This window comes from Leptinotarsa decemlineata, unplaced genomic scaffold (assembly GCF_025532065.1).
Source record: "Leptinotarsa decemlineata unplaced genomic scaffold, Ldec_3_MD MMD2_tig00026330_RagTag_RagTag, whole genome shotgun sequence".
NCBI classification, from domain to species: Eukaryota; Metazoa; Arthropoda; class Insecta; order Coleoptera; family Chrysomelidae; genus Leptinotarsa; species Leptinotarsa decemlineata.
This window is the reverse complement of record NW_027412690.1, coordinates 12,020,473-12,037,717: the sequence shown is the minus strand read 5'-3', so window position 1 is coordinate 12,037,717 and position 17,245 is coordinate 12,020,473. Positions and strand designations below refer to the sequence as shown.

Sequence of the window (17,245 nt, the reverse complement as noted above, 5' to 3'; positions counted from 1 at the left end):
TGTAGTTGGCTTCAATATTCCATTTTTGTAAAAATTTCAGACACTTTCGTAAACTGCTGAACACTTCGCGAATATCAAGCTCTTGTCCCCGTACTCATGTCTTCTGACTTGTTATATGAGTTAAGTCTGTAGTCTGATACCATACAATAGTGCGCATAATGTTAGTAGTGATGTTGGCAATGCTGTCCAAGATAGACTAGATCGAGAACCACGAATGTAAGGTGACTGATGTTGACAACTTAATTAATCAATAAGAAGGCACACAAGCAGTACCTATCATCAATATGTAACATAGCTCATTTGCCTCCCGTTATTTTTGGTAATTTCCTCAACTTCTGCAGTGTTTGTTCGTCCATAACTAGACGTTTTCCATTTTTGTTGCAGTGTGGCCGTAGTCAGGAGAGATGGGAAGTGAGCACTACTGCCTGAGGTGGAACAATCATCAGAGCAACCTTCTCGGCGTTTTCAGTCAGTTACTGAGGGACGAAAGTCTAGTGGACGTAACTCTGGCCTGCTCGGAGGGCCATTCTATTAGAGCTCACAAAGTAGTGCTTTCCGCTTGCTCTTCCTACTTCCAAACTCTTTTCGTAGACCACCCCAGCAGACATCCCATTGTTATCCTCAAAGACGTGAGGTTCGCTGAGCTGAGAACCCTCATTGAGTTTATGTACAAAGGGGAGGTGAACGTGGAGTATTGCCAGTTATCCGCTTTACTGAAAACGGCTGAAAGTCTGAAAGTCAAGGGTGAGTATTTCGGTATCATGCTATTGTTTCTTTCAGTTGAGAGAGTTTTTTCCCAACACAAACCGTTATTTCAACACCTCGACACGTGTTTAGATCACCAAGTGATCATCTTCATGAGGAAGATTATTCTTCCTCTTGAAGATGATCACTTCCTCTTTCAATGACTACAGAAAAACGACCTCCGCGTTAGCACATGGCAAGGCAAACATATTCGAATTTAGTAATAAAGCCTTTGAAGTTTTGGATGATAAAATTCAGTTTAACGTTGCTTCAAGAGAAATATGATCATAAACTCCAGTAATATTTAGTTGTTGCTAATTTATTTTCTTTACAGAACACTGAAAATGAATTGAAAATAATTCAAAACGTTTGCAAGAAATAAGTGTTTCTTTAAATCCTACATTCATTTCTTCATGTTCTTGGGACAAAATATAGTTTGATAGCATATATTGAGTTATTTAAATGTCTATCCTGCATTCATTGACAACCAAAATTACCTCTTTCTTCCGTAGCTTCTTGAACTAGAGCAGGGGTCTCCAAACTTTGAAGCCTTCGTGCCATTCAGTTTGTTCCAAGGGCCAATTTCTGCCCTTTACTATATTTCTATACTAGGATAGTCCCAAAGTGCGTGACCTAAGCAAACTTACGCTTTTTTTGCAGTAAATAAAACCGAGTAATTATCATTCTGTGTTTTCTTCTTCAACTTATCACAGCAATAGTAACAACAATTAGGTAATCATTGGCTGTCGCGGGCCAGATTGATGACACTGGCGGGCCGGATTTGGCCCGCAGGCCGTAGTTTGGAGACCCCTGAACTGAAGCAATGGAATGAATTGAATTTTTATTTGTTTTTGTATTTTTTTTATTCAAGTATTGCATGTACAAAAAAAAATATCACAATTTTTTTTACAAAATGGAGTTAGATTTGCTCTCTGAGTAAAACATACCTAGGCATAAATGCCTGTGTGTGTGTTTAATCCAGGGCTTCTCTAAAAAAAACTACTAGTATCGTACATAAAATTATCTTAAAAATTTTGGCGGGCAAAGATTCACGAAATTAAAAAAAAAATAAGGAAGGTAATCAACTCTGATATAAAGCATAGCTTCAAAACACCTGTATATTTAATGTGTGCACGTATTTTTCCCAAACTTCTGAAAGACTTCTGAAAGACATTCACTATCGTTGTATTTTGTAGAAAGTTTCCTAGTTTTTCGGGATATAGTGAGTATTTAGTTGTGTGAATTCGAATTATACATTGATGAACATACAAAAGACTGATTGGTAGGATTTTTGTTTCTTCATATAATAATTTTGTGGAATACTGTATGATATTTACTGTATGGAATTTTGTATGATATGTAGAGGACGTAAGTTGTTAACGAAGGCTCCTCCCCATATTATAATACTGTATCTTAGAATGGATTCTACTAGGGAAGTATAAAGCATTAGTAGGTTTTTGCGTGAGAGGATATCTCTCAAAGTGTAAAATCTGTGCAGTAATACTCTCAGTTGTTTATTTAAATTCGAGATGTGCTCGGTCCAGCGAATGTGCTGATCCAGAGTCACTCCTAGGTATTTTATTGATGATTCTCGATCTATTTCTGGGCAGGTACATGTATTTGTGTCCGTGCAAATTGTTTTGTGAAGGCTTATAGAATAATCTGTAGTGGGTTGTGTATTAACCGTAGGTGTAAAAGGTATGAATTCAGTTTCAGAGACGTTCAGGGTGAGTAGGTCATGGTCCAGACAAATTTGCAAATTTCTGTTTCTGCTTCTGCGGTTGATTTTATTTCTTCCCAGCTTGTGCCTGTGAATATCAGAACTGTGTCATCGGCATATCATATTATGTTGGACGACAAGTCTCGTATTTGAACTATATTATTCATATAAACAAAAAAAAGAAGTGGCCCCAGAATAGTCCCTTGTGGTACACCCATTTTGAGAGTCAATTCTGAGCTCACTTCTCTTCCAATCTTCACTTGTTGTGTTCTGTATTTCAAATAGTTCAGCATCAGGTCCACTGCGATACCTCGTATTCCATAGTATTCTAATTTTTTCAAAAGGATATTATGTGAGACCGTATCAAAGGCCTTAACAAGGTCAAGGAAAAGAGCCAGACATTTTGATGATTCGTCTAACGCTCGCACTGTTTTTTTAAGGAAATCAGCTATGGCATTTTCAGTACTAGATTGTTTAATGAAACCGTACTGCCTGGCAGTTATAATTTTGTGCATGTTGAAAAAATCAAGCAGCCTGTTTTTCACAGCGTGTTCAAATATTTTGGCAAAATTGTTGATGACAGAAATGGGTCTGTAGTTATTCATGAGAGTGGTGTCTCCTGTTTTAAGAATAGTAGTTACGACAGATTCTTTCCATTGTAGTGGTATTATAGATGTTTCAAAGCAGAGGTTGATTATATACTGTAGGGGTGTTGTAATATGGTTGTGTATATGTTTAATAGTTCTGGCTGTGATTTTATCATTTCCAGCAGAGCTGTAATTTTTCAATTTTGATATTATGATAATTATTTCATTTATTGTTACTGGTTGTAAGTATATTGATGAGTCATTTTTTTCGGATTTTGAAAAATTTGGTAGTAAAATTGTGTGAGCTATTTTGTTCGACATTTTGTATCCGTGTTCTGTGAAAAATGTATTAAATTTGTTTGCTTCGGTCTTATTTTCTTTCATGTGCATATTTTGGTCGTCAACAATTATTGTATTTTCAATGTGTTTATTTTTTTTTGTTTTTTCCAGATGCATCATTTATTATATTCCAGAGTTTTTTGTAGTCCCCATTTGCCTCTTCAATTTTCGTCAGATAGTATTCATTTTTAGTTTTTCTAATCAATTGATTAAGTCTATTTCTGTGGTTTTTATATTTGATCTCTAAATCCTGTGAGTATTTTTTAATTAGTTGATGTTCAAGATGATCTCTTTGTTTGATTGATGTAATTATTCCACAGGTGATCCATGGTTTGATTTTCTTTATTTTATGTAGGTATTTTTTTAATTTCAGTTGCATTATCTATGTTAGTTTTTAGTTTGTCGATGAAACAGTTGTAAGCTTGTTGTGTTTTGTTTTTATTTAAAATATCCTCCCAATTTTCATTGCTCAATAAGTTATCTAATTTTTGTAGATTTAGGTGATTGATAGTTCCTCAGAAACTTTTATTTTGTCACAGGTCTTGCCGAAATGACTAGAGAATACAAACCTCTACCAGAACAGCTGGAACCCAAAGAACTCACCACCCGAAGAGCGGTGACTCCCGATGAAATGGAAGAATCTCAACATTCCCCTTCTTCGGTTCAGAATTTGAGGATATGCAAATCTCCGTTAGAACGAGACAGAGATCGCGACCGGGACAGAGAGCGGGACAGAGAACGGGACAAAGTGAAAGATGAGAAGAGATCTCCGTCTGTAGAAAATACTCCTCTCCCCGCGTCTAGTGATTGTGGTGCTAGTGATATGACCATTCACAATAGTAATAATTTAGCTGCAACATGTTCCTCAATTAGTCAACCTCCTATTTGTAGTAGGCTACCGTCGCCTTTGAACTGTGAACCTCTCCCTGGTCCTTCGAATTTGCCTCCAGTTCAGCAAGTGCCTCTGGTAAGTGCCGAATAGGACAGACATAATTTAACGTATTTCTGTTAGAAAATCTGTATCTTATTACGAAATTATGAATGATAATTTAATATTATAATTGGAGTTTGAAGTGTCTACATGAAAGAATGGTACTGGATATAGCCTGTAAAGTTGTCAGGAGTTCGGATCCCCTTCTCTGCATGATCCGTGACCATGAGAGAGCAGGAATTGGAGCATTTCTTTTCAGGGCAGCTGCCCGAGCAGCTGATGAACTCGGTTTAGTTTTCAACATTGAACGAGGTGACCACAACTTTGTCACCGAGTTGGAATCCGTTCAGCAAAAATCTCATTTAAAAGCCGCAGAGATCACTCACTTCTGCGGAAACACAAGGATACGCCAATGCATGGGGTCTTCTTCAATAACACTGGAGGCCTTGTCTTATCAAAGCGCCTGACCTTCGCTTTTCTCAGGTCGAGTGGGCTGAAGTCGGAAACTGAGGATGCCAGGATGGTGTCTTCAATACCTCAGTCTACCGCCGTCGTGTGATGGGTATTGAGGTTCCTGACACAAGGTGCAGGGCCTGCCGCGAGGCGCCCAAGAAACTGATGCACTTGCTATCAGCATGTCTAGCATATGCGGTCTCAGCACATAACCATCGACGTATCGCGGCCCTAAGAGTGCTATACTAGCATATACGGCACTCGGTATTGGCGAAACACCGGTGTTGCCCTACGCTCCGGGGGATATTTAATCCATTGTGGGGAACGAGAAGTGCCGTCTTTATCGGAACTATTCATTCCCCACCCTCAGTCTCATACAAGCTAATAAGCCTGATGTAGTCCTTCTCGACCACCAGAGCAAGACGATATTTGTCATGGAGTTTCCAGCTCCTGGAGAGACGAATATCGTGCGAAAAGAGGAGGAAAAACGGATAAAATATCGAGATTTTCTCTTCGAACTCCGCAGACTCTATCCAGATAACTCTGTCAAAATGGTTGTTCCGATTATTGGAGTCTTTAGTGGAATGATGTCCTCTCTACTCTCGAATCTTAAAATCATACCGGCTTGCCGCACTAAGGCAGAAATCTCAGCCGGACAGATGCAGAAGGCTGTCATTTTTGGCTCACTGCGCTTGCTCAGGGCACATGATTATCGGACTCAATGATCACTTACCCCACGGTGTGAGGAGTGGTCGTTGGTTGATAATGCTGGCGCGCCCTCCCAAATATATCGGGGCTTCCGGGGATAGGGCCTGACCAGCGCATACTACAGTAAAAAAATAATAATTCATTTCCCAAAGAGACCTAATACTGAATTGGAATAGTCAAGTCTAGAAAAAAAAAGATACAATGTAGATTTAACAAGTACACATTTAGAGCTTTGGAATACAAGGACTGGCCGTTAAAAATTCTAATCATATTGATAACAATATTCGTATGAGATATCTTTTGAAAAGAATCCATCAGATTCTGTTGAATAAAAACATCTTGTGACAAGAATTTTTTCAGTTGCTTCTTGAAAGTCAATAACGTAGAACAATTTTTCAATTCATTTGGTGATTTATTGAAAGTACATAAGTCATTATTAATGGGAGAGCTCTATTTTCACAAATGGGTAAATGGAAGTGACTTTGAGAACGAGTATTTACCTGATTCACCTCAGAATTCTCCACAAAACTATGTCTATCCTTGAAAATAAAAGACACAATTCAAAAATATATAACGATGGAAATGTCAAGATTTCATATTTGCTGAAAAAACTCTTACAGCTCTCGGTAATAGGCACATTCATGATGCACCTGATTATTTTTTTTGTGCAATGAAAACTTGGGACGTGGTTGACCATCCCCAGAAACAAACACCGTAACTCTACGATTTGATCACAACAAAAATACAAAATAAGAAGAAGAAAGTTAGTTGCTTAAAGCTACAGAGCTGTTGGAGAGGTTTTTAAAGATGAATTATTTGTTTCAATACTTTTGGCTAACTACAAGAAGAGCTTAATAGGTGTCCTACACGGTAACTGGTTTCTCGTCGTAATGACTCTAAAGCTGGGGCCGCATTGCAGGAAGGTTGGTAGGATGGTGGATGGTAGATAGCTGCCTAGCGAACCTCCTGCTATTTATAAACGTGAGTAACAGAACGACGGTAGCCGCAGTGGCCCCCCACTACTATCTAAACTCCAGAAACCATCCGAAGGTACGTCATGCGTCTATCCAACCTAATCAGTCGTATTTGATATTCCAGCTGGGTAGCCTAGCTATGGAGGAAAGAGTAATAAGTTCTGTGTACAAAAGAAGGGCAATTTGGGACCCAGCAGACCCATTATGAAAAAAATTGCACTTCTGGAAAAAGAAATCAGCTCTGAAGAAGATCCGGATTTGTGTTTCTTCAAGAGTTTACTCCCATATATGTGGGAATTAATCCCAGGTCATAGGCTGAGTCCGTGGGAAAATTCAAGACCTTATGAATATTACTGGAGTTTTTTCCCAACACTAAATCGTTATTTTTAATACCTCGACACGTGTTTCGATCACCAAGTGATCATCTTCAAAGAGGAAGATTTCAGTTTTAATCTTCCTCTTTGAAAATGATCACTTGGTGATCAAAACACGTGTTAAAAATAACGATTTGGTGTTGGGAAAAAAACTCCAGTAATATTCATTACCACACCAAAGGTTCCAGACAGTGCATCATAAGTCAAGACCTTATCTTGAATGAATAAGGAAAAATAAATTTGTCTGTGGGAGTCCCTCAATTTGGCCATGAGTATGATAACCGTACCCAGTACTCATCATTGTCAAATTCTACTGATGTTTCATGCTTTTCGATGGAACAACAATCATTAGATTCGAATGGTGAAACATCTGCAACTCAACAGCAAGATCCTTTTTTTCATAATATGTAACTCTTTTTATCAACGTTTATGTTCTAATGTTTAGTTTCAATGATTTTGTTTATTTATTGAAGAAAGACATGATTGTTACTTTTCCGCTGTCTGTTAGATATTGGCTTCATTTCACTGCGTCCAGGATGCATTGCCCCTCCACCAACCACCTTTACCATGGGCTAATGGTCATTGTGAATTTTGGCGAAAGATTTTTTCTAGGAAATGGTGGAGCCCTTTAGCAAGCATTACTAGGGCATTCACCAAATAACACAGTTTCATGAATAGGAGTTAACCTCAGTCTTCATATGACTATAAACAACTATGTACGTGTTTATGAAATATTGATATGTTGAAGTCATAAGTTTTATCTCATCATAGAATTATACGCTACTGAAAGAATGACTGACTCAATTTTTCATATGATAGAAAAGTATATTGATGATATCAATGATGCAGTAACTAGAGGTGATCAAGCCTGAAGACGCTACTGTACAACTTTTTCAGGCTTGTCCACCTTATTCAGGCATTAGCTGCGCAGCTAATGCAGCGCAGAAAGTTGAAATGAAACCACCAGGCACCTGTGCAACGTCTTCCGTTTGAAAGATTCGTCCTGTTTATGAGAAGCTGAAATTAATAACATCTCCACGGGATGACTACTGACAGTCCAGTTCCGGAGTACTAGCTCCGGGTGGGCCATTTCAAACTGAGTGAACCGTCTGAAAATCCCGAACAAACAAAATCAATTTCATAAGCTCTGCCTGCAGTCTTTGTCGAATGGAACTTGTAGCACCAGACGTTTTGTTAGTGTGGCATACATCTTCAGTGGCTGAGTGTGAGGTACGAAAGTCTCTCGAAGCCTCAGCAACGACTGACTGGGGAGCTTCGTGTTAACTCGTATTGATACTTTTAAGCGGTGGGGATGAGGTGTCCATGGGATTGCTCAGTCCTGATTGGTTTGCATTTGTTCTAGGTTACTCTAGTTGGTCTACGTTGTTGACCGGTGATGAAATGTCAATCTGAGTTGTATTTCAGTCAATGTATGGCCTTCTCAAGTACTGGATACCATTATTTGCGTGCTCAACACCACGATATTGAAAAAAGTTTCAATATCACCCTCATTTTCGATCGACTATAACGATTTTTTTTGCCGACACTATTAACCATAAACAAAACGTGGCATAGCTGAGAGCGTGGGAATATCCAATGTTACCTGCCACTCGAGAAGCAGCAAGAAACATGCTACCGATGTCGATGGAACTTCGGCGAAAATTCTACGATGTTCCATAGCGATATTTAAACGCTATTTTAGTTGAAGTGTTTGTTGTATTCAAAGTGAAATAAAGTTAAGTTTGATTATACAGTGTAGTCACACGTGGTGAACCCACGGGTAAAAATGCAACAGTAGGGTCGCAATTCACCCGTTCCAACGTTTATTCAGCGACCCTTGTGCTATTGAGTTCAGGTCTTTTGGCACTAGTCTAGCAGCTACGCGTTCAATAACTAAAAAATCGTTTTGGATAGTAAGAACTAATTCGTGAGACGTACAAATTTCAGCGGCTATCTTTATCAGACTCAAACGATGATTTTCAGTCACCATTTTCTTTACTTCAGCGATGTCATGTTCAGTTGAAAATGTTGATGGCCGACCCGAGCGAGACAAATCTTCCACCATTTCTCGACCGTTTCGTAAATGTACTGCACCATTCATACGCACCTTTTTTTTTTAAAGTCAATTCACCCCCAGTTTTTTGCAATATAGTCAGCACTTCGGCACACGAAATCCCATTGGCAATGCAATATTTAAGATAAATTATTTGATCGATTTTTATTTCCAGCGAACGTTGTTGCATGCTTCAGCTCAGTTCGCGGAATGATACTCTAACGGAATTCGATTTTCAATTATCGAAAATCATCGACTTTAAGTTGATGATATACACTACCTTGCACTGACGAGTGGCCAAACAGCCCGAAACCGGTTTGCAAGTGTGTTCCAATAATTGAAAATCTATTGCGGCAGTTGTATCGCCAATAGCATATGCAGGAATAACTTCTGTGAAGAATCCTGCACTGACACCTGTCGGATATAATCCAACGCCCTTCGTGATATAAGCCAGGGGAGTAGTTGTTTTCTGATAGGTGTCAGTCCATCAACTGTGTAGGGAGTTGAGACTGGCCTGAACAAATTGTTCTTAGATAATTTGATTTATAGCCAGTCTTCAAGTATGCCCACTGACTATATGTAAGTGAATAATTTAAATCGACCATTTTAAAAATTGAGATTTGGGAGTGTTGTACTTGGGGCTGGTTAAGTTTTACTTTATTGTAATATAATTTCATGTGGAACTTAAATAACAACTTGTTTCAGTTATTGATTATAATTGTGAACTCTTATTCTTCGTAATTTCAAGAGGCTTCTGACCTGCAGCCACATATATCGATTTTGATTTGGATTGTTCCACTAAGTGTTTGAATCTCATTGTTCCAGAGTCTGAAAAAAGAAGTTGATTGGGGAGGAGGAGGAGGAAGTGAAGAAGCAAAACCTCTCGGAGATAGCGCCTCTGATTACAGCCGCAATCCTCAAGATTCCGTAAGTTTTACTCACCTTTTTTATGTGATTAAATCTGTCGATACTTGATGTAAATCCAATTCAAAAAACACTCATTGTGAGATTTCCACTAAATACTTTTACAGAAACGCAACACGTGTTTCTTTATACAAAAACGCAACACGAGTTTCTCTATACAAAATCACAACACGTGTTTCTCTATACAAAAACCAACACGTGGTTCTCTACAAAAACGCAACACGTGTTTCTCTATACGATAACTAAACACGTGGTTCTCTATGCCAAATCGCAACACGTGTTTCTCTATACAAAAACCCAACGCGTGTTTTCCTACACTGCTATACAATAACTTCTCCAGACGTGTCTTCACCCGCCTAAAGAAGCTACTGCTTGCATAGACGCATTGAGTAAAGGCACGCCTACCGAATCTATTACATAGCGAAACACGTGTTGCGTTTTTGTAATTTTATTCAGTGAAAATCTCACAATAAAGAGTTCCTTTGAACATGTTCATTCAATTTTCATCATGATGTCTCAATAACCACGGTCAAGATATATCTCGGAAGACATAAGTTTCACCCGTATATACTGTAGTTGGTTCAAGCCGATGTCGGAACCTACCTCCACCACTACTAACCTTGTAACGACCTCTACATACGTCGCACGATGTAGTCGAAGTGACTTCCAGGAAGTGTTTTGAGTCTGACCTTGAACGGCTTACGTTACACGACGTAGTTTGAGGAAGTGTTGTGGGTTTGACCTTGGATGATTTTCATTCACTCCCGTTATTTTCGAACAAGCGACTTTTACCGCCAGATAGACGGCTATCTCCAAGTTTTGAACGTACATGACGCAACATAGCCAAGGTGACATTGAGGATGTGTTTTGTGTTTGACCTCAACCGACCTTGAACTACGTCATACGGCGGAGACAAGATGCCTTTGAAATCTAGACAAGTCTTGAGTAGCCGAATCTCTGGAGTTGATGATCGGTCTAAGCGGAACGTCCTTCTTGTGGATTTTGGGTAGTCCATACAAGTGAGGGGGCTTACTGTGGTGCGGTGTTAGCGATGATCTTTCATTGTCCAAAAAATAGACTTGTGTTTTTTCAAAATCTGGTACAAATTTCTTCCGATTGATGCAGTAGGGTCCTGTACGATCTTTGTGTATCGTCCCTTCTGAAGAACTTCTTTGATCTTCTGTTCGTGTAGAACGGTATACATTACCACAGTAGCGTTTTTTTTATCTGCAGGTAGGATCTTGATGGTGTTGTCTCTACGTAGGCCGTTCAGTGCTCTACGTTCTTCATTACTGATGTTAGATATTGGAACTGATTCTCAATCTAGCTGTTCTCTAATTTTCCATCTGAACTCTTCTGCCTCGGTCTGGTCAATAAGGGAACTGGTGGATTCTACTGCAGTAATTATCTACAAAGTAGGCACAGATGTTGGCGTAATGGCGGAATTTAGGCCTTTCCTCATCAACTTATGTTGATGACGTTGGCGGCGTCATAGTTGTCCTCTTTTCGATCTGTATTTGGGCATTGTTTCCTCACTAACTTTCCCCACTTTCTGTTGTGGGTGGATGTTGTTGTGGATCGACACTAAGTGGGAAACATCTGTATACCGAAAACCCACTCATACGGGACAGTATCTGAACCACGAATCCAACCACAATCAATCGATTGAAATAGGAATCACTGAGACTCTATTAGACCGTGCTTTTGGGCTCAGTGATACGAAGGAAGGTCTCGAGAAGGAACTAGACATCAGACATCATCAAAAATGATCTTCAACAGAATGGCTACTCCAAAGCGATGGTAGAAAAGACTTTGGCTAAAAGACAGCAGGAGCCTCGCAAGAAAGAGAAGCCGTCACAACCAGTGCTTGCACTTTCCTACATCGGAGGATTATCGGAGAGGATGAGAAGAATTGGTTCCAAGTACATCAGAACCTGCTTCAGATCCGGTAAAACTATCCGTAGCAGCCTCACGAAAACCAGGCCACCAAACGCGGACTGCGATTCCAAGAACTGCATTTACCGGATACCCTGTGAGTGCGGAAAATCCTATATTGGTGAAACTAAGAGGCCATTGAATGTTCGCATTGCCGAGCACAAGAAACATACACAGCGAGGGGAAACAAGCAAATCACGAATAGCAGACCATGTTTGAACCCATCAACGCAACATCGAGTGGTCCCAAGCTGGAATCTTGCACAGAGAGGAACATGGTTTAGGAGAAAATTCGAGGAAGCCGCATACATGTTGTCCAACACGTATGCCAAGCCAGCGTAGAAATACGCAACATATGGAAAGCCATCATCAAGCGGAAAATGGCCAACTCCCGCCAAACGGTCATCTCCCACGTAACCAGTGAAGCGGAAAATGGAAAGCGAGGTTAAGTGAAAGTACTCGTACGATATAAATAGTCATCTCTCGGAGGAATCAGTCCAGTCATCACCCGAAGACGATTGTATATACTAACAATCGAAACGTCGTGAACTAACGTGACTTGGAATCTCTCCACTTTTCATTTTTATTTATAAGTTTTCAGTTCTTAATTTTTTTTCCTTTATTTATTCAATTGTTATATTTTTACTTGTATTTTATTTCACTATTATTTCATTTCAGGTTTATTTCGCTCAATATAATTGTTAATTTCAGCTATTCATTTTTATTTATTTTTTTTTAGTTGTCTCAGGGACTTAAAATTATTTTATATAGTAGACAATGGAAGTTTGAACTAGTGAAATTCATCATGAAACATTGTCAGTCACCTTCAAACAATACACATTTTATTTTGACCCAGGCGTGTAGCCAATGTAGTGTTCCACTAGGACTTCATAGTGTGCCGTCAAGAAGTTGACAATCATTTTGGCTATGATAATTTCCTCCGCTTCAGTAGTTTTCGAATTCTCTGTACGTTCGCGTCGAAGCAGAGAAAATCCAAAATTTTCTTTGGTGGCACACATATCTTTGCTCACTACAGCCAAACAAAATGAACGTCAACTTCTTGTGACGGCCACTAGCACTTTATTTCCTATCCGAAACGAACGCCGAGAAGTTGATGTTCTTTTGTTTGGTTACAGGGGCTGGATAACAACGTCAGAGAAGACTCGCCACGCATGTTTCAGTGCATGTACTGCGGAAACGCCTTCCCGCACCAGAGCAAACTCACTCGCCATATTTTGTCGCATAGCTTAGAAACGTTAAAGTACCGAGAGCAGAGGCCCCACGCCACCTCGTTGACCATACCTGAGCCTATCAGTTTCATGGATTTCAGCGGACGGTTGTCGATGAATCCGCACGAACCACCCGACCCGACAGACCAGCCCCCACCCCCATGGATCTCGACATCAAGGAGGCAGCAGCGGCGGCGCTCGGGAGCGGAACCAGCGGCGTGGTGCTCTGTAAGTTTTGCGGCAAGTCCTTCCCCGACGTGAGCTCGCTCATCACGCATTTGCCTGTGCATACGGGGGATCGGCCGTTCAAGTGCGAATTTTGCGGCAAGGCGTTCAAACTGCGCCACCATATGAAGGACCACTGTCGGGTACACACCGGCGAAAGGCCCTTCAGGTGTGGCTTGTGCGGGAAAAATTTTTCGCGATCCACCATCTTGAAGGCTCATGAAAAAACTCACTATCCAAAGTATGTCCGTAAGTTCCTTTCACCCAGTCCGCTGGATACGGAAGAAGAAAATCCGCATTAGAATGCCTATATCAGTGTCAGTTTTATGATTATATCACCATCTCCACGTAGATTTTCCTATTTTGGAGTGGACCCTCGTATCAGATATCCGTGTACAATTGCCTGAAGGGTGAAATCGAAAGCGACAGGTTTAGTTGGGACATTTCATTTGGAAAAATTGAATAAAAGCTTCAATTCATTTTTTACACCAAAACTCTTGTTGAGAAAATTGAAAACTTCAAATGCATAAACAGTTCTCAATTTTTTGCTATTCGATTTTTTTTAATCATGCATCCATACAGTCCATACATTTATCGAATATGAATGTGATGGAACCTGCCGATACTTGATGAAAATATATTTTCATTGAACAGTTTTCACTGAATGTGTTTAGCTATTCAATATCTTCCTCAGATGTGATCATACTAACTAAATTCTACCTAATTCTGTTCTGTTTAAATCTGTTTAAAATCTGTTTTTCCGTTAATCAGCATTGCTGCAAATGATATATCAATTTGAATTATATGACTTTCTATCTAATCAGTGACTTTTACTGTTAACAAACCTTTTGGTATAAACTAATTAATTTTTTTTTTCAACATCATAAAAGATATTTAAGTAACTCATTTGGCCCATATAAAGTTTTGGGCAAGAACCACAAATCAACTTGAGTTAGTTAAATTCTTCTCCTGGATTGAATCTGTTGTCAATGTGGAAAAGAGTATTCGGTTTATTGAATGTTCGTCTGAAAGGTTGGTAAAATTCGTTTTATATTTGAACAAATTGAAATGTTTTAATGTCTAAGCTCTGGTAAAATAGTCAGTCCTTAATTAGATACTAGTTCCTACGATTCAAATTGAAATATACGAGTACAAAGCACTATTTAGGTAGAATTACACCAGAAAGACATCCACGCTTTTTCCAAAAATCAATTGATTTTCAAGAATACTTCGAGTAACTGCTGTTATCCAATTCTCACCACCGTTTTTCGATAATTTCTCTTTTAAACGTTAAAATATTTTCAAAACCGCTGAAAATATTTCAAATCAAGGCGCATTTTCCAGCAGTTTTGATAAATGAGAGGAGGCAAATTCAGCAAAAAAAATAACTTTCAGACACAAAACTCACCCTTCCAGAGATCTCTCAATTTATTGAGAGATTTTCACTAAACAGTTTTTGAAAAATTGAACACGTGTTCTATATAGATATCTATATAGATACATTATTGTATAGCGAAACATATTTTGCGTTGCGCTATACAGCAGCGTGTCTATAACAACGCTTTTATATAGCGAAAGACCTGTTGCGTTGCGCTACACAATAACTTCTTCAGGCGTGTCTATAGACGAGCTATTATGTAGCGAAACACGTGTTGTGTTGCGCTATACAATACCTGTTTCAGGTGTGTCTATAAATACATTATTGTATAGCGAAACATATGTTGCGTTGCGCTATACAGCAGGGTGTCTATAACAACGCTATTGTATAGCAAAAGACCTGTTGCCTTGCGCTGTACAATAACTTTTCAGACGTGTCTATAGACAAGCTACTGTGTAGCGAAACACGTGTTATGCTGCGCTATATAACACTTTTTCAGACGTGTCTATAGAGACGCTAGTATATAGCGAAAAAATGTTGCGTTGCGCTATACAATAGCTGCTCCAGGCGTGTTTGTATACACATCATTTTATAGCGAAACATATGTTGCGTTGCGCTTTTCAGCAGCGTGTCTATAAAGACGATATTATATACCAAAACAACTGTTTCATTGCTATTTACAATAGCTTCCTTAGACGTATCTATAGAATCGCTATTGTACAGAAAATCACGTTTTGTGTTATGCTATGCAATAGCTCCTTCAGGCGTGAGTATAGACACGTTATTGCATAGCGAAACATATGTTGCGTTGCGCTATACAACAGCGTATCTATAAACATCATGTTGTGTTGCGCCATACAATAGCTTCTTCAGGCGTGTCTATAGACACGCTATTGTATAGCGAAACACGTGAGGTGTTGCGCTTTACAATAGCTGATTCAGGCGTGTATATAGACACGTTATTGTATAACGAAATATATGTTTCGTTGCGCTATACAATTGCTGCTTGAGGCGAGCCTATAGACACGTTATTTTATAGCGAAACATATGTTGTGTTGCGCTATACAGCAGTGTGTCTATAACAACGCTATTGTATAGCGAAAGATCTGTTGTATTGCGCTATACAATAGCTTCTTCAAGCGTATCTATAACATGTAACGTGTCTATAAACACGCTTATGTGAAGCGAAACATATGTTGCGTTGCGCTATACAGCAGTGTGTCTATAATAACGCTATTGTATAGCGAAAGATCTGTTGTATTGCGCTATACAATAGCTTCTTCAAGCGTATCTATAACATGTAACGTGTCTATAAACACGCTTATGTGAAGCGAAACATATGTTGCATTGCGCTATACAGCAGTGTGTCTTTAACAACGCTATTGTATAGCGAAATACCTGTTGTATTGCACTATATAATAGCTACTTCAGGCATATCTATAACGTGAAGCGTTTCGCTAATGTATAGCGAAACATGTGTTGTGTTGCGCTATACAATAGCTTCTCCAGGCATGTCTATAGACGTGCCATTGTAGAGCAAAACACGTGTTGCGTTTTTGTGAAACCATTCAGTAAAAGTTTCACAATGAAGTATTTCTAGAATTCCAACATTGATGTCTGTGTGAACATCAAAATACTTCAAATAAGAAGAATTGAAGTTCATGATAATCATAATTCATAATTCCATCCCATTTGTGTTGATCAAAGTATATGTGAAAAATCTAAAGCCTATCTAGTTCAACACCAAAGTTGATTGCATAATTGTTCCCATCAGAAACTTGATACAATTGACCAAAAGTGAATTGAAGACCATCGATGCCCTTCATACTAAATTGTGTCGCTTTTAAAACATCCACCCCGTATATCTCCAAAAAGCAATACCGTTGTGCAAATTCCCGCTTTTTGTTTCTGATAAAAGGGTTCATAGCTGTTGCGTAAAAGCAATCAATGTTACTCAATTCTGGTCAGGCGATCCTGAATATAAAATTCTAGCTACTTTGATTTTTTTGGAGACGTGAGAGCTGTGATAGTATTTTTATCTTTTTTGTTAATTTGAGTGGTACTTTACTAAAGAGTAGCATTTCGGGTTGATTTCACCGGACCGTAAACGTTATGTTACTGACCTTTTCTTTTGACATGTGTGGAAGACGTTAAGAGCTTGCTTTGGTTTCTCTATATTTTTTTCTGCAATGCTGCTGAATCCAATTTTGAGTGTCTGTATTTTTCATTGGAATAAATTTGAACATATTGGTTGATTACCTTCATGATTTGGTAGTTTTGATATAATTATTATCACACAAATAACCCATCTACAGTACAGTTTTTGTCGTACAAAAACTAGCCAAAAGTTTACATCTCAATTTGGCTTTCAACTCGAAAATATGAGATGGAAAAATAATTTTTACAGAGTAAATCCTTCAAATGAAACAATTTCAGTTTAATTAGTTAAAAAACAAGGTTTTGCAAAATTTCATTCGGGTTTCAAATGTTTTTTCAAATCCCAAAATTTCCGAAGGTACGTTCTGGTTCATGAAATTTCGTAACAAGGATTAACGAGGTCGTAAGTTTTGAAGTGCGATTCCCAGCATGGGTTTGACTATGAGTAATGAAAATCAATCGTCCGGCCTCTCGGCCTGAACCACCAATTCAGACAGCGGTCGATTAGGAAAATG

At 38.9% G+C, this 17,245-nt stretch overlaps 1 protein-coding gene across 1 annotated transcript in view; it reads left to right on the top strand.

Annotated features, from left to right (window-relative positions):
• The window catches only part of LOC111508599 (uncharacterized), a 65,975-nt gene that overhangs the window by 22,619 nt on the left and 26,111 nt on the right, over positions 1 to 17,245 (top strand). Inside the window, exons 2-4 of the mRNA XM_023164160.2 lie at positions 385 to 744; positions 3,930 to 4,357; positions 9,709 to 9,810. Coding sequence (XP_023019928.2) covers positions 405 to 744; positions 3,930 to 4,357; positions 9,709 to 9,810 — 870 coding nt within the window. The 5' untranslated portion in view covers positions 385 to 404. The remainder of the gene's footprint in view (positions 1 to 384; positions 745 to 3,929; positions 4,358 to 9,708; positions 9,811 to 17,245) is intronic.